Source organism: Neomonachus schauinslandi, unplaced genomic scaffold (assembly GCF_002201575.2).
Source record: "Neomonachus schauinslandi unplaced genomic scaffold, ASM220157v2 HiC_scaffold_243, whole genome shotgun sequence".
In the NCBI taxonomy this organism is placed as follows: domain Eukaryota; kingdom Metazoa; phylum Chordata; class Mammalia; order Carnivora; family Phocidae; genus Neomonachus; species Neomonachus schauinslandi.
Genome location: NW_025408944.1, coordinates 1 through 19,230, shown reverse-complemented (window position 1 = coordinate 19,230; position 19,230 = coordinate 1). Strand labels below are relative to the sequence as shown.

Sequence of the window (19,230 nt, the reverse complement as noted above, 5' to 3'; positions counted from 1 at the left end):
AAGGCAAGAGCTACCAAGAGGTGACTGGAGACTTGGCAGAGAGCACAGCGTCCAGAAGGGACTGTGCGGAGGGAGAGGGGGCGGCAGTTCAGGAAAAAGAGAGCAGGACTTTTAGAGGCTTTTCCAAGTAATTGGGGCTGAGACCAGAATGGGACGGCAAGCGACCGCTAGGGGGCGCCGCAGGGTCGCGAGCTGGGGTTAAGGATACGGGACCTGGTCCTCTCAGCGGCAGGGAGAACAGCACAGGAAAGGGGCGGGCACTGTTTCTGCCAGTAAGGAGGCGGCCCCTCCCCACCCGTGGCTACTCGGTGCTTGAAAGGTGGCCCAGGTTAGGATGCCTGTGGGTGTAAAACACACACCGCATTTCCAAGACAGTACAAACCGAAGAATGGGAAATATCTCAATAGTTTCAAAATACTGATTGCAGGTCGAAATGATAACATTTTGCATGTTTTGTGCTAAACAAAATATATTCCTGAAATTAACTTCTTCATTTCTTTTCCTTTTTGGATGTGGCTTCTAGAACATTTAGAATGGCACCTGCTGCACGTGTGATGGCTCTGTTGGAGAGGTCAGCTCGCGACACCGGGTCTGGTGATCATACCGCCCCCTGCTGGACACCTGGGAGGCTGCCCCTTGCTCTATCTAAGAGGGAGACCTCTGTCTCCACCGCACCTGCCCTGGAGGCTGGGCCAGTCGGGTCATAAGGGCCCCTTTAGACTGGAAGTTTCCTGAGGGAGGGGGGCTCATCTGCCCAGGCCCCTCTGTGTTCCTGGGTCTTAGCCGAGCCTGGTGCACAGTATGTGCCCAGTATTTGGGGACTGAAGAAACGAGGGGTGCCAGGGAGGCACAGTCGTAAGCAGAGGATGAACGAGGAGATACACCTGAGGTTGGGCTGGAGGGAGAGGCCCCTGGTGGGAAGTAAGGAAACAGCTGCTGTGGGCAAGGGCAAAGGGAGAGGACCCAGGGCTCAACAGAGGTCGTGGGGTAGCACCAACCACCCAGCAGAGGCCAAGGGCCACACATTTTACTGTGTCCAACCTGACTGTGGGGTTTGGCAGAATCAGCATCTGGTATCCTCAGAGCCATCCTTGACAGTTTATTTTTTATGAGGCAACATTTGTGATGGGAAAAAAAAAAAAAAAAAAAATATATATATATATATATATATATATATATATATATATATATATACACTTTTCCTCATAAAAATGCATATAAATCCTGCACTGTGGAGTAACTGAATTGAATGCCAAGACATGGCTGGGCAGGGTTTGATAATGGCACATCAGGCCTAGAAGCCCATGCATGGCCATGTGGGGTTCTGTGAGGGGTGGGGAGGGGCCCTAAGGAAGGGACAATCCCATCTACAGCATTGGCATTCCCTGGGCTTACAAGCCCAGCTCAGGGCTCAACACTGCAGAGAATGGGCCCAGTACTTGTGGGGACAGAAGGCATCAAAGGAACATCAGCGCATTCAGGGAGGCAATGTCCTCCACCAGGGGTCACCAAACATTTCCTGTAAAGGGCCAGAGAGTAGATACTCTGGGCTCTGTAGGCCATAGGATCTCTGTTGCAACTGCTCAGCTCCACCTTACAGCATGCAAGTGGCCATAAATACGTAAATAATGAGCATGGCGGGGTCTCAATAAAACGTTGTTTACAGAAACAGGCAGCGGGCTGGATTTGGCCTGGGGCCCCTAGTTTGCCAACCCCTGCATGCCTCTCCAGGAAATGAGGCCTCCCTTCCAGCCTCAGGGCCCTGATTTTCCCAAAATATTTTAAATTTTTGCCATATTTTAAAACTCCAATGGCTCTCCTTAGACAAACACTTCATGTCAGCAAAGCACTAGTGAGTTTCAGGAGTCTCCCACATAACAGAGTGGGAGACTCAACCCACCATTAGGCCAGAAGCAAGTCAAATGATAGTATTTCCCTGTAAGCAGTAAAATTACAACCTTATCTCATTAGCCCCCCGGATTTGTCCTCTTTGGTATTTCCCGAGATGTAAATGGAGCAGGGCGGTACCTGGTGTGGAATGGGGAGTGGGGGGGCCAGGGGAACTGAAGCATCTCCTGTAAAATCATTATGCGGGCCTAAGAGCCAAGCCAGACTTCTTAAACAGGAGACAACAGCTCTCCTAAGCAGTTCCCCACCCCACCCTCACCCCAGGAACCTCCAGAGCCCTGTAGGGGAGGGGGGCATTGAGGAAAGGAAAACACGCATGTCTAACCACACACCCCAAGGCGCTGTTGTGGAACGTGGGCCACGGCAGGCCTTCGTGGCAGCGCGGGCCACAAAATGCGCAGGGGAGGCGGCAGAGCGAGCCCTCGCCCTGGCTCTGCGTGGGCAACTGTTCCCCCTAAGTGCAGTGCAGGAGCAAAGCTTCACAGCGGATACCTTTCCCCTCATGCCCTCAAGGCCTGAGACGTTTTCTCTCGCTTTCTCTGGCTTTCTCCTGCTGGAAGGTAACTCACCGAGGTCAGGGCCTCCACGTTGGCGCCCGCCAGACAGAGGTAGCGGACCACGTCCAGAATCCCGTTGTTGGCCGCAAGGTGCAGAGGAGTTCGGCCGTACTGGAAGACACAAAAAAGCCCAAAGAGAGTCCTTCTCACAATCGACGCTGAGGCCGGCCCTGATTGAGAGTCTACCCCATGCGCCAGCGCTGTGTGAGGGATCTGCGATCCCCCTGAAGGCGCAGGAAGTGCGCCTTCTCCAGAAACTTTTCTCCAGAAACTCGCCTGCTCCTGAGGGACGCAGGCCCGGCAGAACGGGTGCAAGCATTTTCCAGTGAAGAGAGTAACTTGGAAATAAAACTCTAAGGGATTTAAGAGTGGGAGGCTTATCATAACTAAATCAAGTCTCCCGCTGTGCGGGCAAAAAGGAGGCATGAGTCAGGGCTCTTATAAAGGGTCCCAAAGTTCCAGAAAGATCTGCATCACAGTTCAAATACAGACACTGCAAGGGACAAAGGGATGGAACGACAGCTACTGAAGTCACTCTAAGGAGGTGACACTGCAAGGCCATGCCCACCAGGCTCCCTGTTGTTTATGTCTGCGGTTCCCAAACTGTGTGCCCAGTCGCCTCAGGGCATTGCAGTGAATTCATGGGCTACTGAGGAATATTTTACATTTTTGATGGAACCAGCAGGTTCAGACACTAAGTGAACTACTAGCTCCAGGCAGTTCAGGCTCTCAGCATGAGATTGCACTGCCTTCCCTTCCACGTCAGCACAAAGGGTGTTTGGAGGTTCCTGTGACAAGAGACCAGTATCTTGAGGACATCAGGGTAGAATGGGAAGGGAAGTAAGGGTGGCAGTGTCCAACCTGGGTTCAAGGTCTCAGGGGCTGTGAGGTGCCCAAAAAGCACACACGCCCCATCGGCACGCCATTGCGGTTATGGAAGACGGAAATAAAAATATTCACTTTCTTTCCATTTGTGTGGATCATTTTTTCCCACAGGTACTGAGTCATTAGGACATAAATTCTTACTAGGTCATTTGGACCAAACCACTTAATAAACAGAGAGGTTAGGTATTTCTTTTGCCCTGGGGGAACCACAAAGAAAGTTCTGAGACCCTAGGACAAAGGAGGCTGAGGAAGTTCAGGTACCAGTCTTAGGCTGTTTATTTGCAATTGTAAGCTTTTGTTCTGAAGTTAACACATGCTGATTTAGAATATGCAAAGGACAGGGCGAGATGGGGTGGAAAACAGAAGTGCTCCTTTCCTTCTGTCCCCTCCCCCAAGTTCCCTCCTCAGAGCAGGTCCTGCTGATCCCTTTGGTGCTTTTCCTTCCAAGCTTTTAGCTCTGAACCCATAAAAGGAAACAAACAATTTGAAAAGTCAGGGCATGATCATACTCCACTTTATACGTTCACCTAACAGTACACGGCGGACACTTTGCCATGCCTGTCACTAAATCTATTACGTTCTTTCCGATACCTGAATAATGCGTGGCGTGTGGATATGTCATAATTCACTCAGCCAGCCCTCTGAGGACAGACACTTAAGGTGGTTCCATTCCTTGCCCTTATAAATAATGCTGCAATGGGCATACACGTCTGTGTTTTGTTTACTGTCATCTAGAAAGCTTTAGAAAGCAGATATGAAAATTTCAAATACCCTAGAAATGAAGTGAGAAGGAAAAGAGGAGACTGTAAAGATGCGATGAAGTGTTTGGATTTATGTGGAAGGAACGGAAGCTTGGCAGTGGTAGGTATCGCTTTATGGAAGGGAAGAAGGACAACAAAGAAAAAGGACTAGGAAGTTGATGCTTTTGAAGGCTCCAACCTTTGATAGAACGAAACCCAAACTCCTGAGCGTTGGAGTCAAGGTCTTTTGCCATCTGGACCCAAGATTCCCTTCCACCTGCATTTTCTCTCTGTGCCCCATTGCCTGCCTCCCTAAATACCTACAGCCCATGTCAGCTGCAGGTGCATCCAGACAGTCATCCCCAAACATAGACGAACACTTCCCTCAGTCGGAAACACATGCTCCCCTCTTCTTCATCCAGCAAAGCGCTAAATGTCTCTGAAAAGCTCTCCCGGTTTCTCTAATGTGCCAAGGTCCGTGTTGCCATACACCTGTCTGCTTTCACAGCAGAGACTGCAACAGGAGACGCGGCTGGAGCGAAAAGCAGCCTGAGGGCAAGAGCCATTCCCTCCGCCATCCACAAGCCCCTCAGACCTCGCCGAGCACCGTGCCACTGGAGAAAGGCGTTAATACACACTTGGCTGGCACAGCATTCTCACTCACGCACTTGGATATGTGCATGCATGCGTGTGTGCGCACATCCACGTGTGCATGTGTGCCCACGTGTGTATGAAGTACGTGCATGCGTGTCTGCTTGTGCATGTGTGCATGTATATGCATCCGTTTGCATGTGTGCCCATCTCTGTATGCATGTGCATGTGTGTGCATGTACATGTGTGCGTGTATATGCATCTGTTTGCATGTGTGCCCATCTGTGTATGCGAGCATGTGCATGCGTGCGTGTACATGCATCTGTTTGCATGTACGCATGTGCATACACGTGTATATGCATCTGTTTGCATGTGTGCCCATCTGTGTATGCATGTGCATGTGTGTGCATGTATATGCATCTGTCTGTTTGCATGTGTGCATATCTGTTTACATGCGTCTTTCTGCATGTTTGTGTGGGTGCATGTGTCTGTGCTGGTCTGTGTGCATGTGTGCACATGTGTGTGCATTTGTGTGTGCATGTGTGTGCATGTGTATGTGTGTATGAGCACAACATGCGTTCTGTCTTCGCTGATAAGAAAAGCCATCCCAGAGGAAGAAGGGTAAAGGTCCATAGGCTCTGTGCCACCCAGCTCTCTCCTCCCTGTGCTCCCCAACACAGCCCATTTACACAGCCACTCTCCTGATTTTCCCACGGGACGAATGAACACTGAGAAATATCTATTTCACTTTGATGAGTGTCAAAGATAGGGACAAATTCCTGTCACATACTGAGGACAAGGGTAGGATCTGAATGGCCACTTTTATCTCTGGGGGAATTGAATCCAGGTAAGGAAAAGGCCAGACACACCACGAGAAAGGAGTGACTGTCTGCCTGTGGGACATGGGCTGTCATGTGCCACGTCCATTTGGACAGTTGCTTACGAGGCTGAGGCCAAGTAAAGCCAGATGTGCTTTCCAAGCAAATAACGCCTTCCTCTTACTAATACACATCATTCAAGCTCCTCTAGAGCTCCATCATTTTCCTAAAACAAAAAACTAAAAAAAAAGGGAGAAAAAAACCAAAGATGTTCCCAGTCCTCTGAAGAAGGCGTCACGGTGCACTGAGCCCCTGAGACACCGATGGCAGCCTGGGGAACTTGTCTGTGTGTCCAAGTGCGCAGAGCTGCTTATCAGCAGCTGCTGCTCTGGACAGGTTCCAGATAACCGCCTGAACTAGGCTATGGATTCCAGGAGGATGACACTTTGGAGCTTCAGCTGAGCTCAAGTCCATGACCAGATCACCTACTGAATGCCCTCTCTGAGCGGCCGTGTTGCTGTATACAGTAAAAACAAATCTAAGGGGGCAAGTCTGAACTCCCATCCGCAGCATCAAAAATGGAAAGGCTTTCCCATTCAATAAGCCAGTTGTTTTTAAATACGAAAGTCTAGGATTATCTTGCTAGGTATTTTATTTTGTTTTTTTAAAGATTTATTTATTTGAGAGAGAGTGTGTGCAGAGCAGGGAAGAGGGGGAGGGAGAGAGAGAATCCTCAAGCAGACTCTGCACTGAGCACCGAGCCCGCCGCAGGGCTTAATCCCATGACCCAGAGATCATGACCTGAGCTGAAATCCAGAGTCGGCTGCTTAACTGACTGAGCCACCCAGGCGCCCCTCTTGCTGGGTATTTTAGAGAGCATATTTAGCAAGTGCACTGTTTGCACTTAGGCATGGGGTAAACACCCATTCCTTTCTTTAACTTAGTGCAAAGTACCCTGAGTCCTTCCACCTTCCCAGGGGACAGCTCATCTCCAATGCTGTGCATAAAGTAGCTAGCTGTGCATGCTATGGTCAACTCCAAAGGTATTCAAGTAAGTGTCACAATGTTCCTTGAAGCCACTCTTTGTTTAAAGACTCCTGGAAGGAAAGTCAAGTTCTTGATGCTGCTTAATATTACACTTGGCTCTCCCTTTAAGCCACTTGGCAAGATCAGAATGGGATAAACAAAGAAAGCAACTGGCACAGCAGCTAATGGCTAAGACCTATGATGTTGCATTTTCAAGTTTCCAGAATGCGAAGATTGCCAATTTCAATTTTCCTTAGAATTAATCACATAATAGGTGAGAGGAGTAATTTTTTGTAGGAGTGTAATTTTCCTGCTGTTTCAGATATTAATTCTCTTACCTCAAATAAATCATAATAAAATTCTGCTAGCTTTAAGACTGCCATTTATAAACAAACACTTCCCACATTCAAAAATTTAATGCTACTTGGACTTTTCTTTTTAACACAATCACAAAAGAATAGTGTTTGCCTTACATACAGTTACATGGCTAAAACCACAGGAATATCCCAACTCTTCTGTCTTTTTTGGTAATGAAAATCAAATGGTGCTCAGGAAAAAGGGAAGGTGTTCACTAACTTCTAGAAGTCAACATCTGGGGTTTTTGGAGCATGTAATTATTTATTTCCATTTCTTTATTTGCCAAATGATAATATTCCCTTGGTCTTACCAAATTTATTTAGCACAAAAAAGGGTGTGAATGCTTGACGATAAAACTCTCAGTGGGTGAAGCTAAGAACAGAAATCTGGTTCTCAGATTCTCAATGAGGTGTTTTCCTGAAGACTGAGTGCTCCAGAAAGATGCTCTCATTTGACCGATGTTCTGGGATTCCTCTACAAGAGGTCACACACACACACACACACACACACACACACACACACACACACTCCCTTTTTCTCTCTCCCTCTCTCGACGTTCGTAAGCAACAACCTGGCTAGGTAGGAAGTACTTATTAATGTAATAACTTTCTGTTACTTCAGGACGTTATTCAAAAGCCAAATGTAAAATATGGCGTTAAGTAGAGAGCCCTATAAGATGGAACAGGTCCCCCTGAGTAACACAGACTTTGAACAATGACAAGACGCAAAGAACAGGCTGCCCAAACCCAGAGGCAGGTGGATGGACGCACACGCTGGTCCCTGCAGAGATCCCCGCCGGCATTACCTTGTTGGAGACATCCAAGTTGCAGCTGGCTTCACAGAGGGCCACCACAATAGGCACATTGCCATCTTTGCAGGCCACGTGGAGGGGGGTGTTGCCGTGCCTGTCTTGGAAGTCAACAGAACATCCCTGGCTGATGAGAGTCTGGATGACCTCCATCTGACACCGTCTCACGGCAAGATGAAGAGCGATGTGTCCATCCTGCAAGAAGCACCAGGGGCCATCAGCACTTTCCCTTGGGCATGCGGGCCTGACCACTCGCCTTTCCAGCTGCCACTGGGCCAAGATGAATTGGTAACAGCATTGCTAGTACAAAGCCCGAAGGAGGCTTACAACACAGACTTTCCTCCTGGTGGGTGGCCAAGAGGCTTCGTGCACCCCACTCTGAATAACCACAGACTAAGCTGACCCTCAGCCTGACTAATCCGGGCGCGGCCAGTACAATCAGATAGGAACAGCCGACACTTCTTCTTGTCCCTGACTTTATAGAACTTAAGTAAGTGTTGGTACTTCAATGGCCTGTTTCATCAAGCACTTGAAAACCACTTTTAAAAACATTTGCTCAGCATCTTTACTAACTTCCTAGGCAGAAAGACTATTCTTTTATCTTACCCTGGGAGAAACTGAGGAAAAAAACATGGAAGGGATGTGCTCAAGGGCTGTCGTATATATCAGGGGCAAATATAACATGCTGAACCCAGGCATCCCAAAAAGACCAGCCTGAGAATTCCCTCCACTTGTTATGGATTCCCTGGCGAACAGACATGTTGAGTTCCCTGTGCCGGGGAGAGATTTTGGGGACATGTCTGTGTGGGGACTCTGGGCTGTGACAACCAAAAAAGGTCTTCAGCCATTACGAAATGTCTCCTGGGGACAAGCTTGCTCCCAATTGAGAACCACCTCTCCGTACTAAGAAAATATTCCACAAATGGCAGGTGCTAACTTAACTACAGCGTCCCCAATCGGACTATACAGAGTAACGTCACAGCCTCACGTAAGTACAAACTCACAGTAAGAATAGATTATGCTGAATTGGCATCATTAATAAAAGAACACCTGGCCTAGAATGGCAATTATCAGACAATTAAAGGTGGGTTTTGTCTTTTTACAAAAGAGCCGGTGATGAAAGTAAATAAACCACCTGTTTCTTTGTTTATCTACAAAGTAATAGTGAGTTGCCAATTCTCATCCTAACTGAAGATTGTCTTAGGCTCACTGTACCTGCTCCAAAGCGAAAAAGGCTAAACATAAAATAGACACCGGAGTCATGTGACCATAAAGTGTTCTATGCCACCAATGAATATTAATTATTAAACAGAATCTAGAAAAGGCCATAGAGCTTCTGAAACAGGGACGACAAAGATCACTGTAGTTTGCTACATTCGAGTTTGTTATTTTAGGTAAACTAATGGAGGAGGCTTGTGGTCCCCCCAGCCCCCCAGATCACTTGCCAGGGAGTGTGGTATGTTTACCCACAAAGCACCTTGTCGGAGGCATTAAGGTCGGCTCCGTGTTCCGACAGACACTCCACGATGTCGTGGTAGCCCCGGGCAGAGGCTGTCAGGAGAGGCGTCTCTCCTTCTCGGTTCTTAATGTTCACATTGCAGCCGGCTTCGCAAAGGGCTTTGGCCACAGAGTAGTAGCCATGCCAGGCGGCACAGTGCAGGGGGGTTTCTTCTTCCTGGCCAAAGAGACACACGCATAGAGGAGACGGACACGACAACACGCAAGTGTGCACACGCTGAGTTCTAGCCGTCATCGGCAGCCAAGTCCCAGAGCACGGAGAAAAAGGCTCGTGGCCGCTGGGGCAAAATGTTCATCTGAAATAATGGATGTGGGTGTGACGTCTCTCCTTCATTAGTTTTCTTGCCTTCCACACTTGTGTGTTGGACAGATTCGGTTTTCCCTGCAGGTTACTGACTGACTTTCAGGAGCCCCCTGGAACCGTCGTCGGCTCAGCTCTTCTGAACGAGTGAGCCCCGGTGTGGGTAGGTTCCTAGCATCTTTCTTGTGAAAGTGCCTTCATTCACTTCATCTGAGACTCCTCACAGTACAGCACTTATCCAAGCAAGCATTCCTGCAACTATCTTAACCCCTCAAGATTTCTGTCATGGATGTACCATAAAGATGAGTCACATAATTTATTGTTGCTCTGGCAAAGAAGTGCCGAGATAATCGGGCTTTAACAAGTCACCGGAAGGACTGGCCGCCAGGTCTACAGGACTGGAAGGCCTGTATATTCACCATCAACATCCTTAGACACGTATGTCTGTCTATGAGAGGTTATTACATTGTAGTGCTGACGGCATGACTCAGGGACCAGACTGTGTGGGTTTGAGCCCCGGCTCCACCATTTAGGAGCTGTGTGAGCTTGGGCAAGTCACTGACCCTCTCTGTGCCTCAGTCTTCTCTTCTGTAAAATGAGGATGATAATAATAGCAACCCACCGGTAGGGCTGTCCAGAGGAATAAATGAATGAATGAATGAACACTAGTGTTTCTGGTTTGAGGCTGCCCTCTAAAATCAAAGCAGAAAACCCAAAGGACCCGACTGTATCAATCGGCTATGTGCACATCCATGCAGCAAGCAAGCAAATGAAAGGACATCGACTACCATGACCCACCTTGTCCTGGAAATTGGGATTAGAGCCAAAGCTGCACAATAACTGAACCACATCGGCGTGGCCATAGCGAGCGGCCACGTGAAGCGCTGTCTCTCCAGACTGTAAAAGAAAGAGCCAAATTCAGCAGACTGCGGAAACTAAATGCACAGGACTGGAGGCCACATCCCACGCATGCCTGCCTCCATGTCTTCCCCTTTGGGGTCCCCACCACCCTCAGGCCAGATGCCCCTTTGGTGACTGGGCCCAGGACCCTGGGGTAGGATGTGTCCCACAGAGCTAGTGTTAAAGCCACACACGTAGCTCATCCTGTTTGTCACAAAACGTCCTAAGTGAGAACGCTCTCCCTTTCTGTGATGGTGGTTCTCAATCCTCTTTATATATTGATGCTCGTAGCCATGTGATTTCTTTTTAAAAAACACAAAATTCCCTCTTTAATATTACGTTATTTAAACAGTTTTATTTATGAGCAAGTTTCTGATTTCACTGTCTATGTTTAGAATGTGATTTCTTACATTCTCAGAGATTCTAAAAAACACCACTATTAGCCCACAATCACATTCTGTGAATTTGTAATACGTGCAATTTCCTTAGGATATTTTACTTATATCCTTTACCCAAAACTTGTGAGTATAAATGGATTTAAAACAAAACAAGATATTTGATGCTTACCTGACCCAAAACTGCCATAATATATATGTGTGTATGTGTGTGTATGTGTGTGTCTTTGACGTATCATCCCTTAGATATAGAGCAGTGCACATTCCATACAACTGTATGCGGCAGTCCTGACTGAACATGACAAACCAGTCTACAAGTATCAGGTTCAGCTAACTGCAGATTTTAATATTAGAGCAAGCCAGCAGCAGAAAGAAACTTCTAAATTAAATTCTCTGCAGGAAGATTTTGAGAATTCTCTTACTTTTTCAAGTAATTTGAGGACCTCTTTTGGTAAATCAATACCCTAGGTCCTTTTGGGGGTAGGATTAGAAGGGGAAAAAAGTAGGTATACTTTCAAGAACTTGAATTACATTTCAACCTGGGAAGCTCTCTGTACTATCTTTGCAACTTTCTTGGTAAATCTAGAATTATTTCAAAATGACGTTTTTCTTTTCTTAAAACCTTCGTTTCAATTTCTGGTCAGAACTTGCTTAAGAATCAGATCCAGTCCACTTATAGTTTTGTTGAAAATCTACAGAAGCTGACGGCAGACCCACTGTAATGACTATTTGCTGTTAAACAATTGTGTCTATCCTTCCAAGGTGACCTATACCTCAAAGTGTATGTACTGTCCTTGCTTTGTTGCCCTAATAAACATGGAGGCAAATGTACTTCTGATGAGATTAATTAGGTAATGAAAATTTTGCCAAATGTGACATCTAATAACGCTGTTGAGTAAATGTGATTAGTCAGGAGTGAATCTGGGGTAGATTGGACCAGCCTGTTAGGCAGTTCATCTTCCTTTACAGGAAACGGAGAAATGAAGTCAGGGGCCCATGTTATTCTTCTCTGTTAGCTCTAACATAAACAGTTGGAAATACTTAAAAGCTAATTCAGTGGCAATAAAACAAAATTCTGACCTTATCCTGGACTTCGATTCTTGAGCCTCTTTTAATGAGCAACTGTAGTATTTGAATATTTCCACAGCCAGCAGCGATCAGTAACGGAGGCGTCCCATGCTGGAAGAGGCAAGAAAGAAAATTTGTTTCAAGTTTGGTGGGAAAGGGAAAGCAACTATCACAGCGGCCCCACACCACAGAGCTTCCTGCGTCTCACCAGACACACAACTCTGCTGCCTCACAGGAACGGGGAGAGCCAGGACAATACACAGCCCTTCTCTGCTGGATTCGCAGTCAAGGGTGACATGTGCTTTTGCAGAAGGAGCACATTTACAATGTCATGATTAGAGGTGCGGGGCGGGGGGGCATGAAGAAAGGCCCTCAGTGAGTGCCCTTGACCTCATTTCTAACTCAATTCACTCTCAACACAGAAGTGATTTCCCCACAGGCTGGCGTTTGTAACAGCCAGGGGGAATGGAGAAGTAGAGGGATCCTCTCCACCTTGGACTTGGAGGTGTACAGTCACAGTGACGCCCCCGCCCCGTCCCCGTTAGAACAGCATCAGACCTTGTTGGGCTGGTTAACATCGTAGTTGGACAATGAGCCCAGGAGGTGCTGCAGGCCCGGGACGTTGTCATCATTGATAGCGTGGATGATGGCTTTCATCACAAAGGAGTCTTCCTCATCCTTGAGAGGGACCGTGAAGAGGGAAAAAGAGTTAGCTTGCTGGCCATGATCCTCTTATCAACATAAGAGAAATCAATGCTCATCTGTCAAGAGAAGCATTCAGAGGAAAGTAAGCCACTTCCTCCCCAAATCCACTTGGTCATGAAGGGAAGCAGGGGGTTTCTTTTGGCTCCTGCCATGTTGGAAACTAACACTACCTTCTGTTTACCTGGGCCTTCATGTCACTTGCATTATAACCCACACAGCAAACAGCTTTCAAGACTCAGATTTAGAACAATGACTGATAACCAACTACCCTCTGTGTTTATCTTAGCCATCTTTCAAAATATATAGTCCCCACACCACTGTAGAATACAGCAGGCATAACCCAGACTCTTAAAAACCACAGAACCAAGGAAATGATACTTCTGATTTCTACACCGTTTTTTTTTTTTTTTTTTTAAGATTTTAGTTTATTTTTAAGTAGGCTCTACCCCCAATGTGGGGCTTGAACTCACAACCCCAAGATCAAGAGTCACACACTCTACTGACTGTGCCAGCCAGGCGCCCCTGAATTCTATAGTCTTAATTTGTAATTCGTTCAATTATAGAATTGTTATTTTCTAATCACAGGAATTTCTTCCTTCTCTAGGTATAGAATCACATGGCATTCTCTGAAACCTGGTCACAACTAACATATATATAAAGACCCTAGAGGGGAAGAAGTATGAGAATAAAGGCCAGAAAAAGGAAAACAGATGCATTTCTCATTACAAAGAGAAAATAACTAGAGAATATTAACAACAACTTAGTTAAATCTTTGCCACTTTGTCAAAGTTCTCTTATAATAATAAGATATTACCAAATACAGCACATTAAAACTAAGGAATAAGCCAGAAAACTCCCAAACAAAATCTCTGGACTTACAGGGGTATGGCTTCTAATATTTCAAATCTGGAAAAGCATATCTACAGAGGCTGAGTCTCTGCTTTTGGGGCAGAATGGAGAAAGCATTTCTCTGGACTCTGCTTTCTCTTCTCTATGGATCTGAATCCACACAAACTTCATGAGCGTTTTAAAAATATTCGTACAGAGCCCATGTTAAGAATGTCACTGGTTTTGCTTTTCCGTCACAATTCAAGTTGATGACTTAGAGACATATGCATGAAAGTGACAGCCAAGAGAAATGGGGTGAATGGGAAGAAGAAGCAGATTGTTACCACAGGTCCCCATGATTAGCAGGACACCAGGACTATGAGGGAACCTGAGTTGTGGGAGGGGTCATCCCACCCGGAGCCCCTCACACCCCAAAGCCCTGTCCTACCCTAAACTTTGCATTGCGACACTTAAATTTTCCCCTAAGTGATTATTCAAGATGATTTTAATTTATACCATTTGATTGTTCGCATCTTACTTAGATTAATAGTTTTTGTCTTGTCCCTGGTTCCGCTGTTACCCTCAAACAATTCCCAAACCCAAACTTTCTCTTCCACCGCCTCCTCCTCCGACCTTGCTTTTCTCCCGCTCCTATTTTCTTCTTAACATTTCCTATCTCTTTTTACTCTACAAGGCTACACCTGGAGTCTCAGTGAAGCAACTAGTGTCAGGGGGAAAAGAAGAGGTGGTGTCTGCTGATGTGTGATCCTGCCCACGGAGTCCCTGGAGCCGCTCGGGAAACACTCACTATGTAGTAGTCACAGGAGCAGGCTGGTTCTTACAGGACCACCCTTTCTGCCTTCTCTGAAGTTCCCTCTACCTCCAGGGCTCCCAAAGCCCTGTTGTCTGTCAGGGGAGAGTCTTACTGAATTCAGATGTGTCCAATCATATCTGAAGAATTAACCTATGATTAGGTTTCAGTGTGGATTAAGGGGAAAAAATTATGGAGTTGTTCTCAAGGGTGTTACACATGCAATATAATGTCAACAGAGGAAGTGGGTTTAGCCGTCTGGTCTACCACGAACTCCCCCAGCAAGCCCCACAGTATCTGTCCTGATTTTTGGGTGGGTGGGTGGGTGTGTGTTGGCAGGAGGAGTGTCTGCCCGTTTTGTACTATTACGACCCAGTATTTTCCAAGGTAAGTGGCAATAGAGGACTCTCATTTTATTCATGAAAATTAGAATAAACTCCTTCCTCTTCTGCTGGCCAGTCACTCATCAAACTGTGAGTGTGGGAGGGGTGGGGTGGGGGGTGGGAGTGTGAGAGGCAGTGGGTGGGAGTGGGTATGGTGCCAATACAAACAAAGAGAAAAAGAACAAGAGAAGCAACAGAGTACATCAAATCAGCCACCCAACTCCCTCCCTCGAGCGGAGGAAGAAGAGGCTTGACACTTCCGTGACTTCACGTTTTCTGGGTTGTTGAACAAATCAAACAACCTGAACATTTGAAATACACAGTGCTAAGAAAGAACCTCACCAAGGCAAACAGGTTTGCTTACCAGAGTATCATCGCTTCTGGCAACACTCATGTTACTTCTGGACAAGAACGACCTGGATAATCTTTGGCACAGTGATATCAAGCGAACAGATTGCTTTAAAAAAAAAAAAACAAAAACATAAATGCAGGGGGAGAGGAAGAAAGAGAGCTTATATAAGGATACTCAAATTAGTGCAAATGGCAAAGTCTTTGAGATAGCATTCACTGCTGATGGCATGTTCTTTAGGGGTGGGAGGTCCTATAAGCAGGTTGGATCATATTTGCTTAAAGAAATTTCTAAAGGTCTTATAAATCAAGACAACAGGATAGAGATTCTCCTTCCACATTTCATTATTAACTACACAATTGCATAGCCTTCATCCCTTCTCTTAATATGTTCCTCTCTACTTTCTGAGCAGTGGAATCTTACCCTAACAAACCCCTTGCACATCCCCACTCAGAGAAGCATGGTATGCAAGGGTCTTGTCCTGTGTCCTTGTGCCCAGGCAAGCTTATAATGGTAGCAATGTGACTATCAAAATTCATACAGTTGTTGGAAACAAACAGTGGGGAACTCCTTAGCCTATAGGACAAAAATACGCCTGCATTTACTCTCAAGGGCAAAAGCAACAATAAATAATTGTGTGTGTGTGTGTGAAAAAGAGAGAAAAAAAGAGAGAAACTTATGGTGGTTCTCTCTATATTTTAAGCCTATTCTCAGGGCTTCCTTCAGACTGTTAAGTCTTAGTAACCTAGTGCTGTGGTCCTCCTCATCCCCTATCACGTCATCCCGAACCTGACGGGTGTGAAAATGAGGTACATTTCCGGCGCAATGCTCAGAGACATGCCAAGTACCTGCTTCCTCTGGGCTTCGCATGACCCTGGGCATAGGAAGACATCCTGTCACCTTGTTAACCTTGAATTTTTATTTGTTCAAAGTTGACTGGAATGTCTTTTAGAGCCATGCCCTACACAGCCCCTACGGAGGCCATCCACACTGAAAAAGTACAACAGACCACATGCGCATGGCCCTGCCCCACTCCCATCTCCACCATTCACAGACCAAGGCTGGCTTTAGAGAACCATTTACACAAGTTCTGCTACAAACACAATTCCATGCTGCTTACCACAAAGAACAGATTTATTTAAAATGCGGCTTGTTGCATTTAGGAAAAGACTGCACTGTACTTCTGTTGTGCTGATTTAAAAATCTGCCTTGGAAATGGTTTTGATTTTTTTAAAAAATTCAAAATTACATATGAAAATCAGAGTTAAAGAGGACTGAAATATTGTTTTTGCTTATCTTTTGAAAATAGCCTCACAGTGCAGAAGACTATAGAGTAAATTTAAACAAACAGACAAAAAAAGGATGCACTTTTGTATGGCCGGTATCAGAAGAGATGAGACTGGCCAGAGGCAGTGCCGCAGAGGAAAGAAAGTAGTTAATTCTTCCCTGCCAAACACTCTTACTTTCCACTTTTTCCGGGCTGCGAACTTCTTGAACTTCTCCATGTTGACTGCCGACGCCTTTCTACTAAGTGCTTGCTGGGTATCTTTAGGCTAAAATCAAAGTCCAAGAAAGCAAATTTAGAGCACTCAAATGATGGAAATGTGTGCCATGACAACTTTTGGAAACCTCTAATTATTTGGGATGTGCACACACTCACCTTACCAAAACAACAAAACAAGCTGGGATAATACACAAGAGCTAGGAACCTAGTCTCCAGAGGTCAACTCTTGTGGCTAAGGGTTTGATAAAATCCATAAAGACTGGATCTTGGGAAAAGTTGAAGAGTTGAGCTTGGACCAGGCTGAATGTCAACTTCCCACACTGAGAGTTTGGGAATGGCAAGATTCATGGTGGGGTTATGTGATGACGCATGTGAACTTAACATCATCAAGTAATTTAGAGTGGGTAGGGGACTCAGAGGTTAGCAAATCTGGCCTGTCTGACAGCATTAGAATCCCCTGTACTGCATCTTTTTAGGAGGCCATTAGCTCTACTTCCAAGAGAAGGAGACACCATTGCCTCCTCAGGGAGCCCAGGCAACTGCTAGGAGCTCACATAGCAGAACTCTCTGGATGCCCAAAACCTACTTCAGCAATGCAAGCTGTTACACTGCAATCCCCTTACCAGTTTCATGATTTTATTCTGTAACTGCCGTATTCCTCACCCTCAGTCCTTTCTGCTCTAGCTGGAGCAACTTTAGTTCTTTAACGCAAATGCCAATGGGTGTCTCAGGGAATGCAGAGGTATATAATATGCCAGGGGGTGGCCACAGGCTCAGTCACCTAGGCAGCTGTGCAGGGTTTGGAAGCCTTACGGAATGAGGGCTCAGTATTAGTAGACTTTCAGATTTTACAACAGACACTGGAAATCCAGGGTTGATATGATATTTATGCTGGAAATCAATTCCAAAAAATTTAAAATATTCTCTGGGCCACCATCTGACAGGTCAAACCAAAAATGGCTGTTGAGTAGACTTGACCTTCAGCTCCTGGTTTAGAATCCCGCGTTGTGACAGCTCATTCTTCTCCACCTCCATGACCATTAGGACACTCTCATCTGTCAGCCGTCTTAAAATACGGCACCAATATAAAAAACAATATTGCAGACGTGATCTGTGGTGAGACCCCATGGTAACTAGTAATACCCTAGGGCAAATGCATTCCAGGATGCCCTATAATACCAAACCAATCACAATAGGCAACTTACCTTGATCCAGGGATGCTGCAAACTATCTTGAATTGTCATTCTCTTCCTTTGTAGGGGGAGGGGAAAGAAAAAAAATGCTGTGACCATAGAAGCAAACACTAGGTTGTTTCCATGCCGGCTGGGCCTACTAAGCAGATGCTCTGGAAAATGCAGTTCAGGGCCTGCTTCATGGAAGAAAGCCGGAAAGAACGTTGGTCTTTCTGGGACTATTTTACTGTATCTGCAGGGACTGACTGAGCAGGTCCAAAGGGCCCTGCCTGCATTTTCCAAAGCGTTCCACATGGCATGCTTTCCTTTGCCACGCAGAACCAACCAGGCTCTCGTAAACGTGGCTGCATGCACAATCCAGGTATCACCCCTGGTCCAGCTGAAGCCACAGCCAGGAACCCTTCAGGAATAAGGGACACTCACTTTGGATCCTTGACAAGGAGTCTTCTTATGAAATCTTTGGCTAGGGCACTGGTATTACTGAAGTATTCTTCCTCAAATTCATAGTTGACGGCCGATACGTTTGCTAACGTTTCTTGCTTAGTGTCTCCGAGAAATGGGGAGGCCCCACTTAGGCTGTTAATAAAGTGGGGTGCAGAATGTGAATAGTTACCTCCTGGGTTGTTATGTAATTCCTATAATAGCTGATAAGGGGAGTGAGGCATCAGATTATAATCCGGTGCTCGGGCAGTTAGTTCAGAATCCAATTACATTTTATAGGGCATTTATCTGTCATGCACAAAAGCTTAATGCTTAGGATGCATTTAAAAAGTTAATTTGGAACAGCATCTAGTAGTTAAAAAAACACCCCTTTCCTATTTTCTCAGCAGTGACGGACAGCCATGCTTGCTTTCAGCGATTATGCGGCAGTTTCTGATGACTCATTGGGAATTAGAAGAACATGTTTAATTAGTATAAACTAAACGTGTTCTGGGGGTGTAAAATGAATATGTTTACATAAAAAGCATGCATAAACTGAAGAGATCAACATGACACATAGATGGTTAATAAGACATATGGTCTCAAAGAAAGAGGAAAAGAATATGAGACATGGATTTTGATACTTACAGAATATAGGTTATTACCCCAATACTCCTAGACACAAAAACAAAACCAGAAGCAAATGTCAGAAGAACAGTAAAGTAAATCAGAAAGATGACAGCATCAGGGGCATGCTCCTTACCACATATCTGCCTCAAGACCAAGAGGTTCATAGTTGACTATCTCAGGAGCTAAGAGGAAATAAACACATGTTTAGTTTTGAAAGAAAGTGAGTCAACAGATTCTATCATCAGGTATAAACTAGAAATATGTACCAGGAAAATAGATGATGTTACAGCAGGGGACATTCTGCCATTATATTTATGAGAAATAAATGAGCACAGGAGTAAAAGAAACTTACCAACAAACTCTGGTGTCCCAAATATGTTTTTGAATTCATTTCCAAAGTCAATTTTATGGGCCAACCCAAAATCAATGATCTTGATCCGAGGTTTAGGGACATTTCTATCCAAAAGCATTATGTTTTCGGGCTTAGAAAAAAAAAAAAGAGAAAAATAGTACACCAGTGTTCAAAACAGTGTAT

At 45.6% G+C, this 19,230-nt stretch overlaps 1 protein-coding gene across 1 annotated transcript; it reads right to left on the bottom strand.

Moving 5' to 3' along the window:
• Positions 1-2,240: 2,240 nt before the first annotated feature.
• LOC123323701 (death-associated protein kinase 1-like) lies at positions 2,241-19,175 on the bottom strand (the record flags this gene model as incomplete). The annotated part of the gene is made up of 14 exons (XM_044912167.1): positions 19,048-19,175; positions 18,829-18,877; positions 18,714-18,740; positions 18,069-18,221; positions 17,658-17,703; positions 16,412-16,501; positions 14,964-15,056; positions 12,431-12,550; positions 11,885-11,983; positions 10,308-10,406; positions 9,168-9,365; positions 7,688-7,885; positions 2,478-2,576; positions 2,241-2,362 (listed from the first exon to the last, which is right to left on the bottom strand). Coding segments are annotated over exons 1-14 (1,511 nt in total), but the record flags the coding sequence as incomplete, so codon positions are not given.
• Positions 19,176-19,230: the final 55 nt, after the last annotated feature.